At 39.8% G+C, this 15,514-nt stretch overlaps 1 protein-coding gene across 1 annotated transcript; it reads right to left on the reverse strand.

The window, feature by feature from the left end:
* Positions 1-4,642: 4,642 nt before the first annotated feature.
* LOC108704760 (vomeronasal type-2 receptor 26) lies at positions 4,643-15,171 on the reverse strand. The gene is made up of 3 exons (XM_018241435.2): positions 15,106-15,171; positions 7,287-7,410; positions 4,643-5,550 (listed from the first exon to the last, which is right to left on the reverse strand). The coding sequence occupies exons 1-3, from the start codon at positions 15,169-15,171 to the stop codon at positions 4,643-4,645; spliced, it is 1,098 nt and encodes a 365-aa protein (XP_018096924.1).
* Between the last annotated feature and the right edge of the window lie 343 nt (positions 15,172-15,514).

A 15,514-nucleotide genomic window follows, 5' to 3' on the forward strand; every position in this document is an offset into this window, starting at 1 on the left:
TTTGAAGCAATCCCTATCTACTCTATTGCGCTTCGCCTGGTCTGAGGTGGCGAAGGAAGTCTAGCATAAAAGGTAGCGTTCAGTACACTGCGCGCGTTAGTGAATTTGCGTAGTTACATCCGTAGCGAAACTTCGCCTGGTGTAAGGGTGTGAAGTAACACTAGCGAATTTACGCAATCGTTCATTAGTGAATTTGCGAAGTAACGAAAAGGCCCAACGCTAGCGAATTGACGCTAGCGTTCAGCGATTTGGCGCTTAGTGAATTTGCCCCTCTGTCTCTCCCAGCAACACCCACATCTCTCCACTCTAGGAGCCTTGAGGTGTAATAACACAGACCTTTTACATTCCTAGCTGGCTCCTCACCCAACTGCCACTTAATTACTTGACTGAGAGGAAATATTAAACCTAACTAAACCTACCTATGCTGGGTATCACTCTACAACACATATCATGCAGCTTAAATGCACTCAGGGCACTTTCCTCCAAGACAGCGGTGTTTCCTAAACACACTGTCACAATATAATAGTAACTGTTATACAGCAATTACATTTACTTAATATTATAATCCAAGTAGGAATTTTAGAATTATATTTTCTTGTATTATTTAAAAAATAGGTTTTGAGTGAAATTCCCCTATAATCTTAAATACACAGGTATTTTTTATTCAGGATTACCACCTGTCCTGATTTTACCTGAACCACCTGGTCTTCATAAGGTTTGTCTGTAATGATGAGCAACATTTTGTCAGCTTGGATTTGCGGTGAAATTCTGCATTTCACCATCTGTGATTTTTTTTGTAAAACTGTGACAAAAATCAGCCACAGAAAATTTATCGCAACAAAAAGTGGCCATAAGAACAGAACACCCACTGAATTTAATTAATTTGGACAAACAAGTCACAGAGACAAAAAAAAAAAGTTGCCATACGAAAAAACTTCTGCTTCACACGTAGTCACCACAAATCTGTTGCTGTTTCATGTTATGCAGAGTCTCTTTACTTACTATGTATTTACACTGCTTGACTTGGTCTTCAGAGTCCAACCTCTTTTATACAAGACCAGCACCTCCCCATTTAATTCCTCAATCTCTGCATTTCACTGCCTGCTCATACTTTTTGTATACTCTTGCCACAAGAGTTTTAGGTGAACTTTACCTTCATCCCAACACTGACTCAGTGTGGCAAATTCATCCTGAAAATCCCTCCAGTTGGTTCATGTTTCCTGGACTTACTTTGTGAATCTCTCATTCTAAAATAAGTTATTAACGTGCCAATAGGCATCACAGGTGCACAGTTGTGGTCTGAGAATGGCACCAACCCAACAGCACTGGACATGAGATGGCTCTATATACTTAGCCTGTGAATAGGGGACACAAAACAATCTCACACCATGACAAAGGTGCAGGTATCCTTCTCTGGGTGCTGCTCTCTCCAGATGGCAACCAAAAAAAGTAGACAATACATTGCTGCACAGCTGACTCTGATTAGTACCTTTTCTGGGGTACATTTTAGTCCTGAACAGTGAGTCTCCATCAGGGTCAGACTGGGCTGGTGGGACACTGATTAAAAAACTAGTAGGCCCCACCAGCCAAGACTTGCTCCACACAAACAGAAGTCATCTTTCCTGCACTACTGACCACCCTGTGCACAGGCACAAGGGGGGGGCATGGGGGCCCTCATGTGGCAGTCCCGGTGAGCCCAGACCCCCCCACAGTCAGATGCTGGTCTCCATCTTGGTTGAAAAACTGGTCAAAGAGTCCTCTTTGGTCCATTAGTTGCAGCATATACATTTATCAGATGTTATGTGCTATTTGACTCCCAGATACCTGGTGTTTGGGCACAAATATCTGGGGAAATTGAAAACTCCTCTACTTGCATTGCCTACCCAAAACTGGACTATGGGCCTTATTACTGATACTTATTTCAGGCACTAAAATTAGTCACCCTATGAAATCGTTTGGTGGAGGTGGGGGTCCTTCTAGTGGTGGCAGAAATTACATCACGAGCATGCACATTTCCCTATAACATCACATCTGCCAATGTCACACAGGTGGTAAAGAAATAATAAATTATCAATAAGGGAAACAGACCACCAATGACGGGTAAGAGTCTATATAAAGGGACACAAAAAATAATATAAAATGATAATGGCACTCCCCAAATTCATACCCTAATATGACAAGACTGACCTAAGCCAGCTGTGTGCATGAGGATTTAATGTGGCCCCTATAATGTCATATCAAACTGTGTTCACATAATGCCAAGGCCCTGCTGCCAGAGGCTAAAGGGTTAACATCAGTTAGGAACACAAGAGAATTGTAGTTACAGAACTGCACATACACACCCTGGCTATACATTAATAACAATAGACCACAAAGCTTGCAAACTGTTGGGCACAAGAAACTGTTACTTGTGCAATGTTTTCCAGTAATACCTACACCTGCTCACATGTAAGTACTTTCTTGACCATGTCTGGCAATTCCATGTACATCTTCCTTATAGTGAATACTCTGTGAAATGTCTATAAACTTGGTCAAATGGGTGTGACATGTGAAGCTCTATGTGCCATACTAAGGGGCACATTTACTTAGGGTCGAATATCGAGGGTTAATTAACCCTCGATATTCGACCGTCGAAGTAAAATCCTTCGACTTCGATATTCGAAGTTGAAGGATTTACTGCATTTCCTTCATTCGTACAATCAAAGTAAAAATCGTTCAATCGAACGATTAAATCCTTCGAAATGAACGATTCGAAGGATTTTAATCCATCGATCAAATGATTTTCCTTTGATCAAAAAAAGCTAGGAAAGCCTATGGGGACCTTCCCCATAGGCTAACATTGATGCTCGGTAGGTTTTAGGTGGCGAAGTAGGGGGTCAAAGTTTTTTTTAAAGAGACAGTACTTCGACTATCGAATGGTCGAATGGTCGAACAGTCAAACGTGTTTTAGTTCGAATCGTTTGATTTGAAGACGAAGGTGGAAGTAGCCAAAAAAATACTTCGAAATTCAAAGTATTTTTTATTCTATTCCTTCACTTGAGAAAATGTGCCCCCATATGTGACATTGTTCCCCAGATTCCAATGTTTTGTCTAATAAACTGTCTGATAAACAGTTATTCTGAAGAAATTTCCTTGTCTTGGAGTCTTGTAAATAATAATGTTCTGGTAAGCAAATTACCAGCAGTGGGTGCTCAAAAGTCCGATGCCTGGGCAGCACCAGAATGCACAATTGGGATGGACTGATTTAGGTGAAGTTTATAAACAGGGTGTATTTTACAATTTACATTGACAAAAAAGATCTTGGGATCCCAGACACTTGCAGTCTTGGAATTGTTGCAAATATTCTGGGAGTTTCCCCATACACAGTGGTTTTGGCCACAGACCTTGGACTTCACAAACACAAGATTTGCCTTATCCACTCCATTGTTGTGTTTGCTGGGGCATACATACCCATTGGTTCTCAAGCACAAACAAAGGCTGTCCCTCCTCCAACTGCTGTATTATACAAAAAGGCATCTCTGCTGATGATATTATTCTCTACTGACAGACCCAAACTCATCTCTTCTTAAACATAGAGGTGAATGTTGATATAGTAGGAAAAAATTATCTTTTGTCTTAATGGACAATCGATCCGAAAACCTTGATGTATTGTGTGGTGATGTTGCGTAATCCCCCGGAAATAACGTCACAGGAGTCGTTCTTAGCTGGGGTCCAGTATTCTGCCTCCCTCTACAATGGTCAGTGGTTTATTATACATCAAGACAAAAGGTGGTCTTACAATATATCCAATCAATGAGCATGTTATGCTATGAATCAATTGGTGGAACCAGCACACAGACACATGTCCATAGAAGAGGGGGGGGGGAAAGGTAGACTGCCCTAGGCAAACAAAAGACACCAGGACAAAAAGCACTTCCCCCGGTAATATACATATACACAGACACAGTGATCTTAGCAGGGCTTGTACTGATCTTGTAAAAGTACACCTTTGTTCAGTGGTCCGTATTCCTCAATCCCAACCGGCGCCACACCCAGCATGCTGCAGTCATGCCTGATGAACACAAATCGGATGGGAATCGGAATGAAGGTCGGTGGTAAAGACGCTTATCCCGCATCGGTGACGGCCATATGGTGAAATATGAAAAATTTCCACGTCAATGTGAAAACTTTCCGTTTATAAATTAAATAAAAACACCACAAGCTATTGAAATCAATCTCTCCCAAAAACTGACCACAATTCTAAAACAAAGACGTAACTTTGTGAAGGAAAGAGTCTATTAAATACGAAATATTTTTTTAATTAACTTTATTTTTTAACTTTCTTCCCAGCAGTTATATAATACATCATGGAAATCAGATTCATAGACATCAGATTGTGTAGCAATTTCTTATATTAATAATGTATAATGAAGTATAAAAACAATGAATAAAACCAATTCCAATAATATTTAAAAGTAAATGACAGTGTTGTTGTTCATTACATTGTCAATAGTTTTATATTTTTTATTACTTCAATTGAACTTTTTACAATATATATGCCCCACCTGCTACATAAAATATTGGAACCAAAATTCTTTCTACTCTAACTATTTAGATCAGCTGCATTACAAGCAGAGGTTTCTGTATTTTGAGTATTTTGATACTATGAAGATTTGTTTCCAAGTAAATGGGATCTTGTATTTATTTGAGGATTAAATAGAATTGTGTAACATTTGGGCAGGAATATACAGGCTAAAAGTCCCGCACTTGAGATGAGTATGGCAAATATCTCCACACACACAGTGTTTTTGCCTTTGGTGCTCAGATAGGCCGGGATCATTGTGATCCAAACACTGCAGAAGAGCAACATGCTGAAAGTGATGTACTTGGCCTCATTAAAACTGTCCGGTAATGTCCGAGCTAAAAATGCTAAAACAAAACTAACAGCTGCCAGAAGCCCCATATACCCAATAACTGAGTAAAAGCCAATAGCTGAGCCCTCATTGCACTGAATGATGATGGTTCCAGGGTAAGTGTGAAGGTCCAGTTCCTGAAAGGGAGGAGAAATGGCCAACCAAGTCATGCAGATTATTATTTGAATGGATGAGCAGAACAAGACTACAGAGTTGGACAGTTTGACTCCCACCCATTTTCTCCATGAGCTCCCTGGCTTGGTGGCTTTGAAAGCAACACAAACCATGATAGTCTTGGCCAGGAGAGAAGAGACAGCTATGGAGAAGGTGATTCCAAAAGTGATGTTACGCAGCATGCAGGTTATATCCACAGGGCGACCGAGGAACAGAAACACACTGAGGAAGCTCAGCTTGATGGAGACAAGGAGGAGGAAGCTGAGGCTCCTGTTGTTGGCTCTCACTATGGGTGTGTTCCTGTAGTAAATGAAAACTTCCAATATCATCACTGTTATAAGGAGTAAAATGACTGAAATTGCAGAAAACACCACAGGAATTGTGTCCTTTGTATATGACAGAAAGTCTTCTATTTTTTCAATACACTGTTTCTTGTTCTTATTAGGCCATTCATTGTATGGGCATCTGATGCAGTTTTCACTGTCTGTAACAATAACAAATAAACACTAATGATGGGCCAATCTTTGTCCTACTTTGCTTCTCTAAAAAATTTGTGAAACAGTGGAAAAAATTTCAAAACCCATAAATGTCAATGGGCATCAAATTTATTTTGACGCATGACAATTTTGATGCAATCGACAATTTTTTTATTTATGACTATTTTGTCCAAATGCACTAAAGTCAATGAGCATCCAAATCAATTTGACATGCTCCATTTTTTTTTTTTGCTGCTGCAAATTTTTCGCTGTCGAATTTTCAAAGTAGTTTCACAAAAACATTTGTGGTTGGCAGAAAATCACCGCAAATCCAAGCCTGGTGAATTTATTTGCCCATCACTAATAAACACAAAAAACAATTTACTCTTGAATTAGAAATGATACAACAATGTAATGAAAACTGATATTACAACCACTTAAAGGGGACCCGTCACCCATAAAAATAATTCAAAATCCTATTTTATCACCTTAATCAAGCAATATTAACTTTAATTACTCTGTAAAAATTAAATCTTGTTTCCTTCCGTCTGGAAATTAATAATTATAACAAGCAGGTAGGAGCCAATTTGTAGACACTTATTAAGACAAACCTTGTATCATCTCAAAATCTTGTTTGTGCACCAGAAAAGGGGACCTGATGTCCATCCCCATGCACTGGTTGGACAATTATATGGTAAAGAGAGAGGGGGAATGTGGAGATTCATCTAGTAAGTGTTGAATGGAAAGTAATTGCCTGCCCCGCCTCTATGCCTAAGGCATAGGATATCTAGGGTATGACTTCCCTTTAATTCATATGAAAAGAGGAACTCTCAGGGATACCCTATTAACTATTTTACTAGCTATTGAACCATTAACATGTAGTTTAATATTTCTTACTAGTGATGGAGGAATCTGACCCAATTTGTTTCACAGAAAATTCACGAAACAGGAAAACATTTGCCTATGGGCAACAAGATGCAACAATTTTTTAACCCATTGGAGTCTATGGGCATCTATTTTGCTGCAGAACCTGGTGAAAAATTCAGCTCCTCATCATTATTTCTGACCTATATACTCATGGAGTTCTATATGCTCTAATATTCATTACCAGACATTTAAACACATTTTCAGATTCACCTTGTTTTCAATTTGCCAAAGTCTATGGATGACACATTTATTTTCACCCATTTGAGTGTATGGGCATCTTTTTTGTGGGAAAACCTGTCAGAAATTTCACTCATCACTACTAATTCTTATTGGATATTGGGGGGGGATTCAGTTAGTTGTGTGTAATAAAAACACAGTCACACACATTGAATCACAGTTCCATTCAACCATTGAAACCAGTGGTTTCACAACGATTGAAACTTCCAGACTTGTACATTGAAAAATGAGCACTTGCCTCAATGAGGATTATGGCACCACTTTGTCTGGATCACACTTTCACACACCTGTGAGTTTTAGCTAATACCAGTTTAATAAGTTCAATGGAACTGTGATTGGATGGGTGTGTCTGTATTACTCTCAATGGTTTAAGTGCCAAGGAATTTCCTTACACTCAGTTGAACTGAAGAAGTTACTTGTATAAGTGGTGAAATGTTTTTTTAAGAAAAGTCCAAGTGCTTTAGACTTAATTCTAGTAGATACTATATATCATCACCTGGATGAATGAGAATCTTCATAGACAACAGTAGTCATTAATATTGCAACACTAGAGTAAAATGGCCCATGAAAAAACGTATACCTGTTCTGTTGGAAATTTCTCCTTCAGAACACGGGGCACAATCATAACAACAAGACTGGGCTCTTGGCTTTGGTGTCTTTCTGAATCCAGTTGGACATGAGTCTGAACACTGAGCTCTTGGGACCTTAAACAAGAAAAGAAACTAGTGTAATACTGAGGCGGAACTTCTACTTGAGATATTTTCCATTTGCAACTTCCCCACACAGACAATTGTTATTATTCATTGAACTTTGCATTGTAAAATAACTCACATACATGTAAACTATAGAATCTTTTCTCTGGCAATCTGCATATAATGAGCCATTTACTTATTAGTAGCAGCCCTGGCGCTCTGATAAAATGTCTCTCCTTTTTATAGATTTGCAGTAAGCTGTGTGTACTACACAAGTATTCACAAATGATATGGGTGTGTGAGTGTGAGCACTGTACTTGGTCATTGTGCATGAATCTAACATTCATGGTAATTTAGCCAACATAAACATTCAGTTTGTGGAAACTGATTAACAAATACTTTTTTATTCCACAAAAGTCATGGTGTAACTCGGATGCAGAGAAACACCTGTGTGAGCATAAATATTTGCAATTTGTGATTATTACATAATGAAGATTCAGTTATTCAAGAAACACTAATCTAAATGAACTTTTCAGTCCGTCAGATCCGGTGGAGAAATACACACAACCATTAAAACAACATTTTCTTACACCTTCCCCGGGGGTACACAAATGCACAGGCTGCGTCATGTGCAACACATTGATTCTTGGCACGGAATTCAGACACCCAAGAACGGGCAAAAAATAGAGAATTTTACTTACCTACTTGACATAAATTCCTTTTCTTCTAGTCCCGACATGTCAGTACACATGGGCAATGCCCCTCCGAGACCTGGAGGTAGGACCTATAACTTAGCCAATCAAAATGAATCATGACCTATAAGACCACATGACTTGCTCCTCACCACAGTTATACGTTTGCCATAGCAGTACAATAACCAAAATAATTAATAGGGATGGGAAACCCTGTACTGACATGTCAGGACTAGAAGAAAAGGAATTTACGTCAAGTAGGTAAGTAAAATTCTCTATTTCTTCTACGTCCCTCCATGTCAGTACACATGGGATCTACCAAGCCATGCCCTGAAAACAATGGGTGGGAAAAACCAACATAAGGCAAAAACCAAACTGATGCTAAGGAGGCCCTGAGGAAAAAAAAAAAGGCCAGCATCACATCCATCCAACATAGGAGCTGATAAAAAGTATATCTCCTGAAAAAAGTAGATAAAAGGCACAAGAACATGAACAACATGTCCTAGGATATGGTAAATGATTGACAACAAGAGCTACAAAACCAACCACTAAATTACAGAGACCGGCACTTGAGGATCAAGCATCGCAGATTAAGAATAGACATATTCTGATTAAAAAGGTTCCCTCACTGACTAGAGGGATACCTGCAATATGGTTATCTGACAAAACCCCATCTGGGGAAGAACAAAAATCCTGCAACTGTTAACGCAAAAGGTGCCCTAGGACACAACCAGAATGATGGCAATGGCACCCTAAAACACCCTAGAAACCACCAGGAAATCAATCAGATCAGAAACTAAACACAACTTGGATGCATCTATCACCAGTGCTGGAGAAATACACGATCCTCAGCAATAGCAAATGGCCCTAAAAAGACTTGGCCCACATTAGCCTAGTCCTGCAGCTTAATGGAAGCAGCTCAAACCAGTGCTGACCGGAGTCAACTCCACACCAGAGATCTGCCCAAGATCCACCAACTCCATGCTAATAATACCTAATGAAGACTTAACTAAATGAACACCAACTCTGGGTTATCCTAAATCAGCATATCATTGTAACCATTGTAGAGCCATGCTGGTACAGCCTAGTAGCTCCACCAACCACCAGATCTAAACTGAACCAGACCTGTGACCATACATATAAGCTACTGAATCCAATAGGCTACTGAACCAGCCAACAGCTGGGGTCACAATCCAAAATTAGGCATGCCAGAAGCTTATAGCCTACAAACACTGGTACCAACCAGCAATGAAGCACAATCCACTGGCAGAGAGCCAGACACCATACATACAACCAGTGGTGGAACAGCCAGCTATTATGTATTCCACCATAGATGTGCAAGGCCATTGTCACACTAGCAGACCAAGATGCCCATCAGCTGAAGTGTATGCAAAACACCAGAGTGGAATTCTAATACACAAGCAATAGTACATAAGCCACCTATTGTGAATGCCACCCTTGGAGATAAGTTTACCAACTGCACTGGCACCTAACACAAAAGTCAATTTGCACACATGCAACAACGGAGCACAAGTCAGTTGTTGAACTTGCAAAACCCTGGTCCACAAGCCAGCCTTATTGATAATAAGCAGTGGCATACAAGACCAAAAACAATGCATGTAAGGCAGAAGCAAAGATTAGCTGTAAGCCGACAACATATGACCAACCGCAGCTGCTGAATACCAATCAGCAACAAAATTATCTATGGGCTGTGAAACTCAGAGCAAACACCAGCTGATGGTACAACCCATGTTAGATCCTACCAAATAGTCAATCATGCCTACTGCTGGTGTAACCAGAACCATGCCTGCAAGGATTGTAGACAAGACAAAACCAATGGCTGTTGTCCTGCCAAGGATTGCCGCAAGGCAAACAGACATGGCCACCAAGGGCCACAGCAAGAATAGTAACCATACCTATCAGCCGCCACAGCCTGGCTGGTGGCCTATGCCCATAGGTCACAGCAAAGACTGGCAGCCACAAGCCCCCAAGGACTATAATAAAAACTAGCAGCCACCTTAGCCAAGGGCCACAGAAAAGGTCAACAGCCCAAGAACCCTGGTAAAAGGCAAGCAAGCACTTAAATTAAGTGCCATGAAAACAGGCCCACAGCCATAATAACCCTGGTAAAAGGACAACCAAACAAATGTGCCAAGGGTAAAAGACCACATGAGCCAAAGGCTCATGCAACAGGCAAGCAGAACAAGGGCCCTGGTAAAAGGCCAGCAGACCCAGGAGCCGAGGGCCATGGTAAAAAGCCATGGACCAAAACAAGGGCTCTAACCCAAGCCAAGGGCCATAATGAAAGCAAGAGGCCACACAAACCCAGCTCCCTGGTGAGATGCCCGAGGCCAGACAAAGGGCCATAGACTACAAGCTGGCTTCAAGCATGTTAAGGTGCCAATAGACATAACAGTAAGTGCCCTTCAATCTACCAACAATTAAAGAAGGGAAACCTACAGTCACAACAACTCAGTAGATGTAGTATAACTACAACTGAGCTCCCATCAAAAACCACCAGATGGGAATAGAATATCTAAGAGAAGGCCTACATCACACAAAAAGACACCATATAAATCGGAAAACACTGCCTGTTAAGTGTGGAAACATCCTAGGAAAAAATGGGGTACAATGCTGCTACAGCAGAACAAACCCCTAGCCAGTCCTGGAAATACAATGTGTAATAAGATCACACTTACCTACTGTGTCTGCGCAGAGAACTCGGGCTCACAAACCTAAGACCTCAGATGACATCAATACAAGAAGTCAGAGGAATACAGGCACCTAACCAGATAATATGCGCTAGACAGTGGGAATAATCCAGTCAGATCCTTGGTGTCAGGCTGCTTCTTAGGAGCAGACTCAGGGGCGTAACTACAGAGGAAGCAGACCCTGTGGCTGCAGGTGGGCACAAAAGGCATAGGGACCCCATGAGGCCCAAATAAAGAGCAAATTCAATATGTATTGAAAAAAAAAAGCGCAACCTCTGGATATGTTAGGGGCCTTAAAATGAATTTGCTGTGGGGCCCAATGACTCAGGCTACAGCACTGAGCAGACTCAATGTAAGGAAGGAAGGGGCTACCATACTGCTTCAGCAGTGCAACCTCCAGCCAACCCTGCAAGCACCCTGTGTAATAAAATGCAAATATAACCTCTGTGTCTGCACAGAGGACAATAGAAACAACAGGTGAAAATGTTAATGTCCGTGTCCATACATTCATTTGCAAGCTTGACACTTTGGCACCTAAGGGCCTGAATGAAACCCTCCCTATGTCCCCTTTCTACTAAACGCTGGATATAACAAATTTTTGGTGATCCATACCTGATTATTATATTATTTTCCCATTGGGATAATGACTTGTGAACATTACAACACTGCATTATTATGAGTGTACACACAGTAGAGTGAACAAACAGAGACCTTACTTGGTGTCAATATTTGTTTTAGCTTCTGCACTGTCTTCTTTCATAGTCTGTGCTTTCCTTTTTGTTTAATTTTTATTATTTTTCAATTTGTCTATTTTTTTATGAACACAAGTTCCAAAATGATCGGCCGTGGTTCAAGTTTTCTGTGCCTGGAATAGAGCTCTTTATCTAAGCCTGTGAGTTATACTGTATATAAACCACTGGATTGTAGAGGTTGTGGATAATGTTGTCACATACTTATCTGTCCCCTTTCCTAGAGCATATTAAAGCCCTTCACAGGTATATTAACCCAGTTATACTCACAACAGAAAACCCTTTTCATGCTGGAAATAGTATAGGGCAACAACCCCAAAACACATACCAGCAAGTTGAGTGCTGCACTTCACTGGACTATTACACTATTTGTTATCAGCTCCCAGGCAGACAATATATTTTGTTTGAGTGCCCCTCCATTGGGAATATATATATATGATTTGCGCTTAGAGAATGAGCCAATATTAGCATTGTGAGTGAATATAGTGTATGATATCTTTATTTAAAAGGAAAGTAAAGCCTCAATAGGGCATTGTGTAAATAGCAGCAGACACTCTGTTTCAGATTGCAGAGACCCCCAGGCTGCACCGTGAATGGAACACTGTCTGACAGGCTGAAGGGGTCATAATAATTACATTTTAGAACTTAAAATTTGTTTGATAAAAGTGTATATAACATCTGGTCATAACATCATAGAGAGGGCATGAAAGAAGCAGAATTTGCACATTGTATGATCATTTCAGCAAACAAAGTCTTGGATCTGCTAGTGCAGCAAACCCCCAAAATTCTGGCCTTAATAGGGAAGTAACAGAATCAGTTACTGACCTTGTTATCCTTGGTTTTCCAGTGTATTTCACACAGTGACATATTTAGTTTCTGATGTAATGGTGCCCAGGGGGTGTAGGTTGCACAATGTCTGAAAAATTGTTGTGCTGAATTATGATACAAATTCATAATATTATACTCAGTAACAAACTCTCCCTTTTCATTTAAAAAATGTTTACTGGTTTTTCCAATAAGATGCATTCCTTTCAGATACTGATGTACCTAAAGTTGTAAGATAAGAAACAATTACTAGCGAACAGTTCTGTTCATACTATTGTTATCAGCAAATGAAAATCAGTAATCGGTCTTTCTGGTTTTGGCCAAATCTCTTAATCCCCCAATTTTTTTGCATCTTGATAATTAGGATTATGTATGCAAATTACTTTTGATCTTTTGGAAACAAATATACTGTTAATTTTTACACAGACACACAAAATTCTTCAGACCTAGAGGAAACATTTTGCTTTGACTCTGACTCCCAACCTCCTCTTGGACTGGTTATCCAACTACTTCTTACTACTTCCATGTTGCAGTGATGGATTGTAGAATATAAATTGCATGGAGCACAACTCATTTAATTATGTTCAGTAGACTATTTGACTTTAAAGGTATGAAACGTGTCAGGCTAAAAGAATATTACTGAATAAATGTTTATTATTACATCAAAGTGGAGCTCCAGAGTGAACAATTTCAACAAATTGGAAGAGATAGATTGTGAGCAAAGTCTCTCTGATTTCCATAGTACGTGGGTTTTTGTAGATAACAAGTTGTCTAATTCTGGGCAGTGTCATTCTGTGGCTACTAAAGCAAATAAAGTTCTTGTATAAAAAAAGGCATTAACTCAAGGGATGAAACATAATTCTGGAGAGAGTGCAGAGACTAAGTGCAACTAAACTGGTTAGAGGGAGGGAAGAGTTAAATTATGAGGGGAGACTGACAAGGTTGGGGTTGTTTTCTCAGGAAAAAAAGGCGCTTGTGAGGGGACATGATTAGACGTTACAAGTACATTAGAGGACATTATAGACAAATAGCAGGGGACCTTTTTACCCATAAAGAGAATCACGTACCAGAGGCCTCCCCTTCAGACTAGAGGAAAAGAAGTTTCATTTAAAGGAACAGAGTAGGGGGTTCATCACAGTGAGGACAGTGAGGTTGGGGAATGCACTGCCGGGTGATGATTCAGTTAATGACTATAAGAGGGACTTGGATGATTTCTTGGACAGACATAATACAAAGGCTATTGTGATACTAAACTCTATAGTTAGTATAGATATGGGTATATATCATTTATGTGAGAGTAGGGAGAGGTGTATCTATGGATGGTGGGTTTTCATTTGGAGGGGTTGAACTTGATGGACTTTGCCTTTTGAACCCAATTTAACTATGTAACTATGTAGCATTATTTTAACTCATATATCACCCCTTAGGAACTCAAGACTTTTGCTGCCTCTGTGAACTGTTTAGAAACACTGCTCAAGGTGTTGTTCCACTGTTTGATGAGCCTTTGAATAACATAGTAATACCCTTCTGCTCCAACTGAGCACCCAGAAACAACTTACCCATACTGTGGGTCTCTGTTTGGCACAGTAACTTTGCATTGTCTGTGAAGTGGAAGAGAACACCGGACTCTAACATACTTTTTCTTTTATGAATATTTTTGTTTTATTGGCTAGTGAGGATGTTGGGTACCTGTGTAGACCAACAGTAGATGGTGATAATGAAAAAATTATTAATATGGAGGTAAAAATCTATAAAAAAATGTATCAATGATTAAATATTCCTCACTGTTTTTTAAAGGGGACCTGTTACCCAGACATTAATAGCTGGATAATAAAAGTCCTTTGCAAATTAAACATGAAACCAAATTTCTTTCTTTTGTTAAAACATCCATACCTGTTACAAACTCATTTAGAAATCTCAGATGTCAATCATATATTGACTCCAGATTTAAAAATTTGTATAATCCTACTATGTTACAGGGCAACCCTTTTGAAATAAAAAATAACAAAAGTGGTTTAAAGGGGATACCTTTATTGGCTGACTAATATAATCATAGCAAGCTTTCTGAACATTTTAGTTCCTAACTTGTAATCAGCTTAAAAAAGAAACTAAAATGTTCTAAAAGCTTGCTATGATTGTTATTTTTTATTTCAAAAGGGTTGCCCTGTAACATTTTTCCTGGCTAACACGGTACAGCAACTTTACATATAATCCTACTATCTGATTCCAGCATGAATAAGTTGCAGTGCACTATTGATCAACAGCATGGTTATGTGGTGTTGTCTGTGTTCCTGCCACTTGGGAGCAAATACCTTTTTCAAAAGTACATGTACTTTGGGGGCAAGTAGCACTACCTGGGGAAATGTAAAAGCTCCTGGGGGAATGAAATGAGTGGAGTGTAGGACTGTGTCCTGATAAAGATTGTGCCAGGGTTGGCTTTATCACATTGGTTCCTCAAGGCTGCAGCAAATTGGTGAAATTGCATTTTCCATTTCTTAATTTAGTTTAGTATGAAGTTATATTTCCCAGCCATCTCCATGGCAGCATACTAATGGGTATATTCCCTGCTCATCAATGATTAGAAGGATCCCACCCCTCACTTAATTAAAGGAGTCCTGCCCCCTTCCCCAGTGTCTTTTTTCCTTCTGCTGGCCATGGTGGTTGGAGCCTGTGGAATGATTTTTCTCTTAGCCTTACTTCGGCCATTGTTGGTCCATCTACTCAAGTTACCCCCTCTTGAAGCAAAGCCCATGTAAGCAGCCTCTCCAAGGTCTTTCCTGATTGTGGTATCCCCATGGTAAACCAGGGTTTGCAGCATTTGTCAGATTACACTGAAGTTTGTGGGCAGATTAGTGCAGTGGACATATTGGATTTGGGCATTATTATGTTTCTCTATGGAACAAGTTGCTCACAGCCATTTTTGTTGGAATACAGCAACATTTCAGAAGAGGACAGTAATTCAGATGATGAATCTATGGATATGTCCTTTGATGCAAAGCTTGTTAATCCACTGGTTAAGTCTGCAAAGTCAGCTCTTAGCTTGGAGGACAAGGAGAATTTACCATCAATAAATAAGATGAAAGCATATTTTCCTTTGTTAGATGAAATAAAAGAATATATTTAAACAGAATGGGCAAAA

The sequence above is a fragment of the Xenopus laevis genome, chromosome 1L (assembly GCF_017654675.1).
Source record: "Xenopus laevis strain J_2021 chromosome 1L, Xenopus_laevis_v10.1, whole genome shotgun sequence".
NCBI classification, from domain to species: domain Eukaryota; kingdom Metazoa; phylum Chordata; class Amphibia; order Anura; family Pipidae; genus Xenopus; species Xenopus laevis.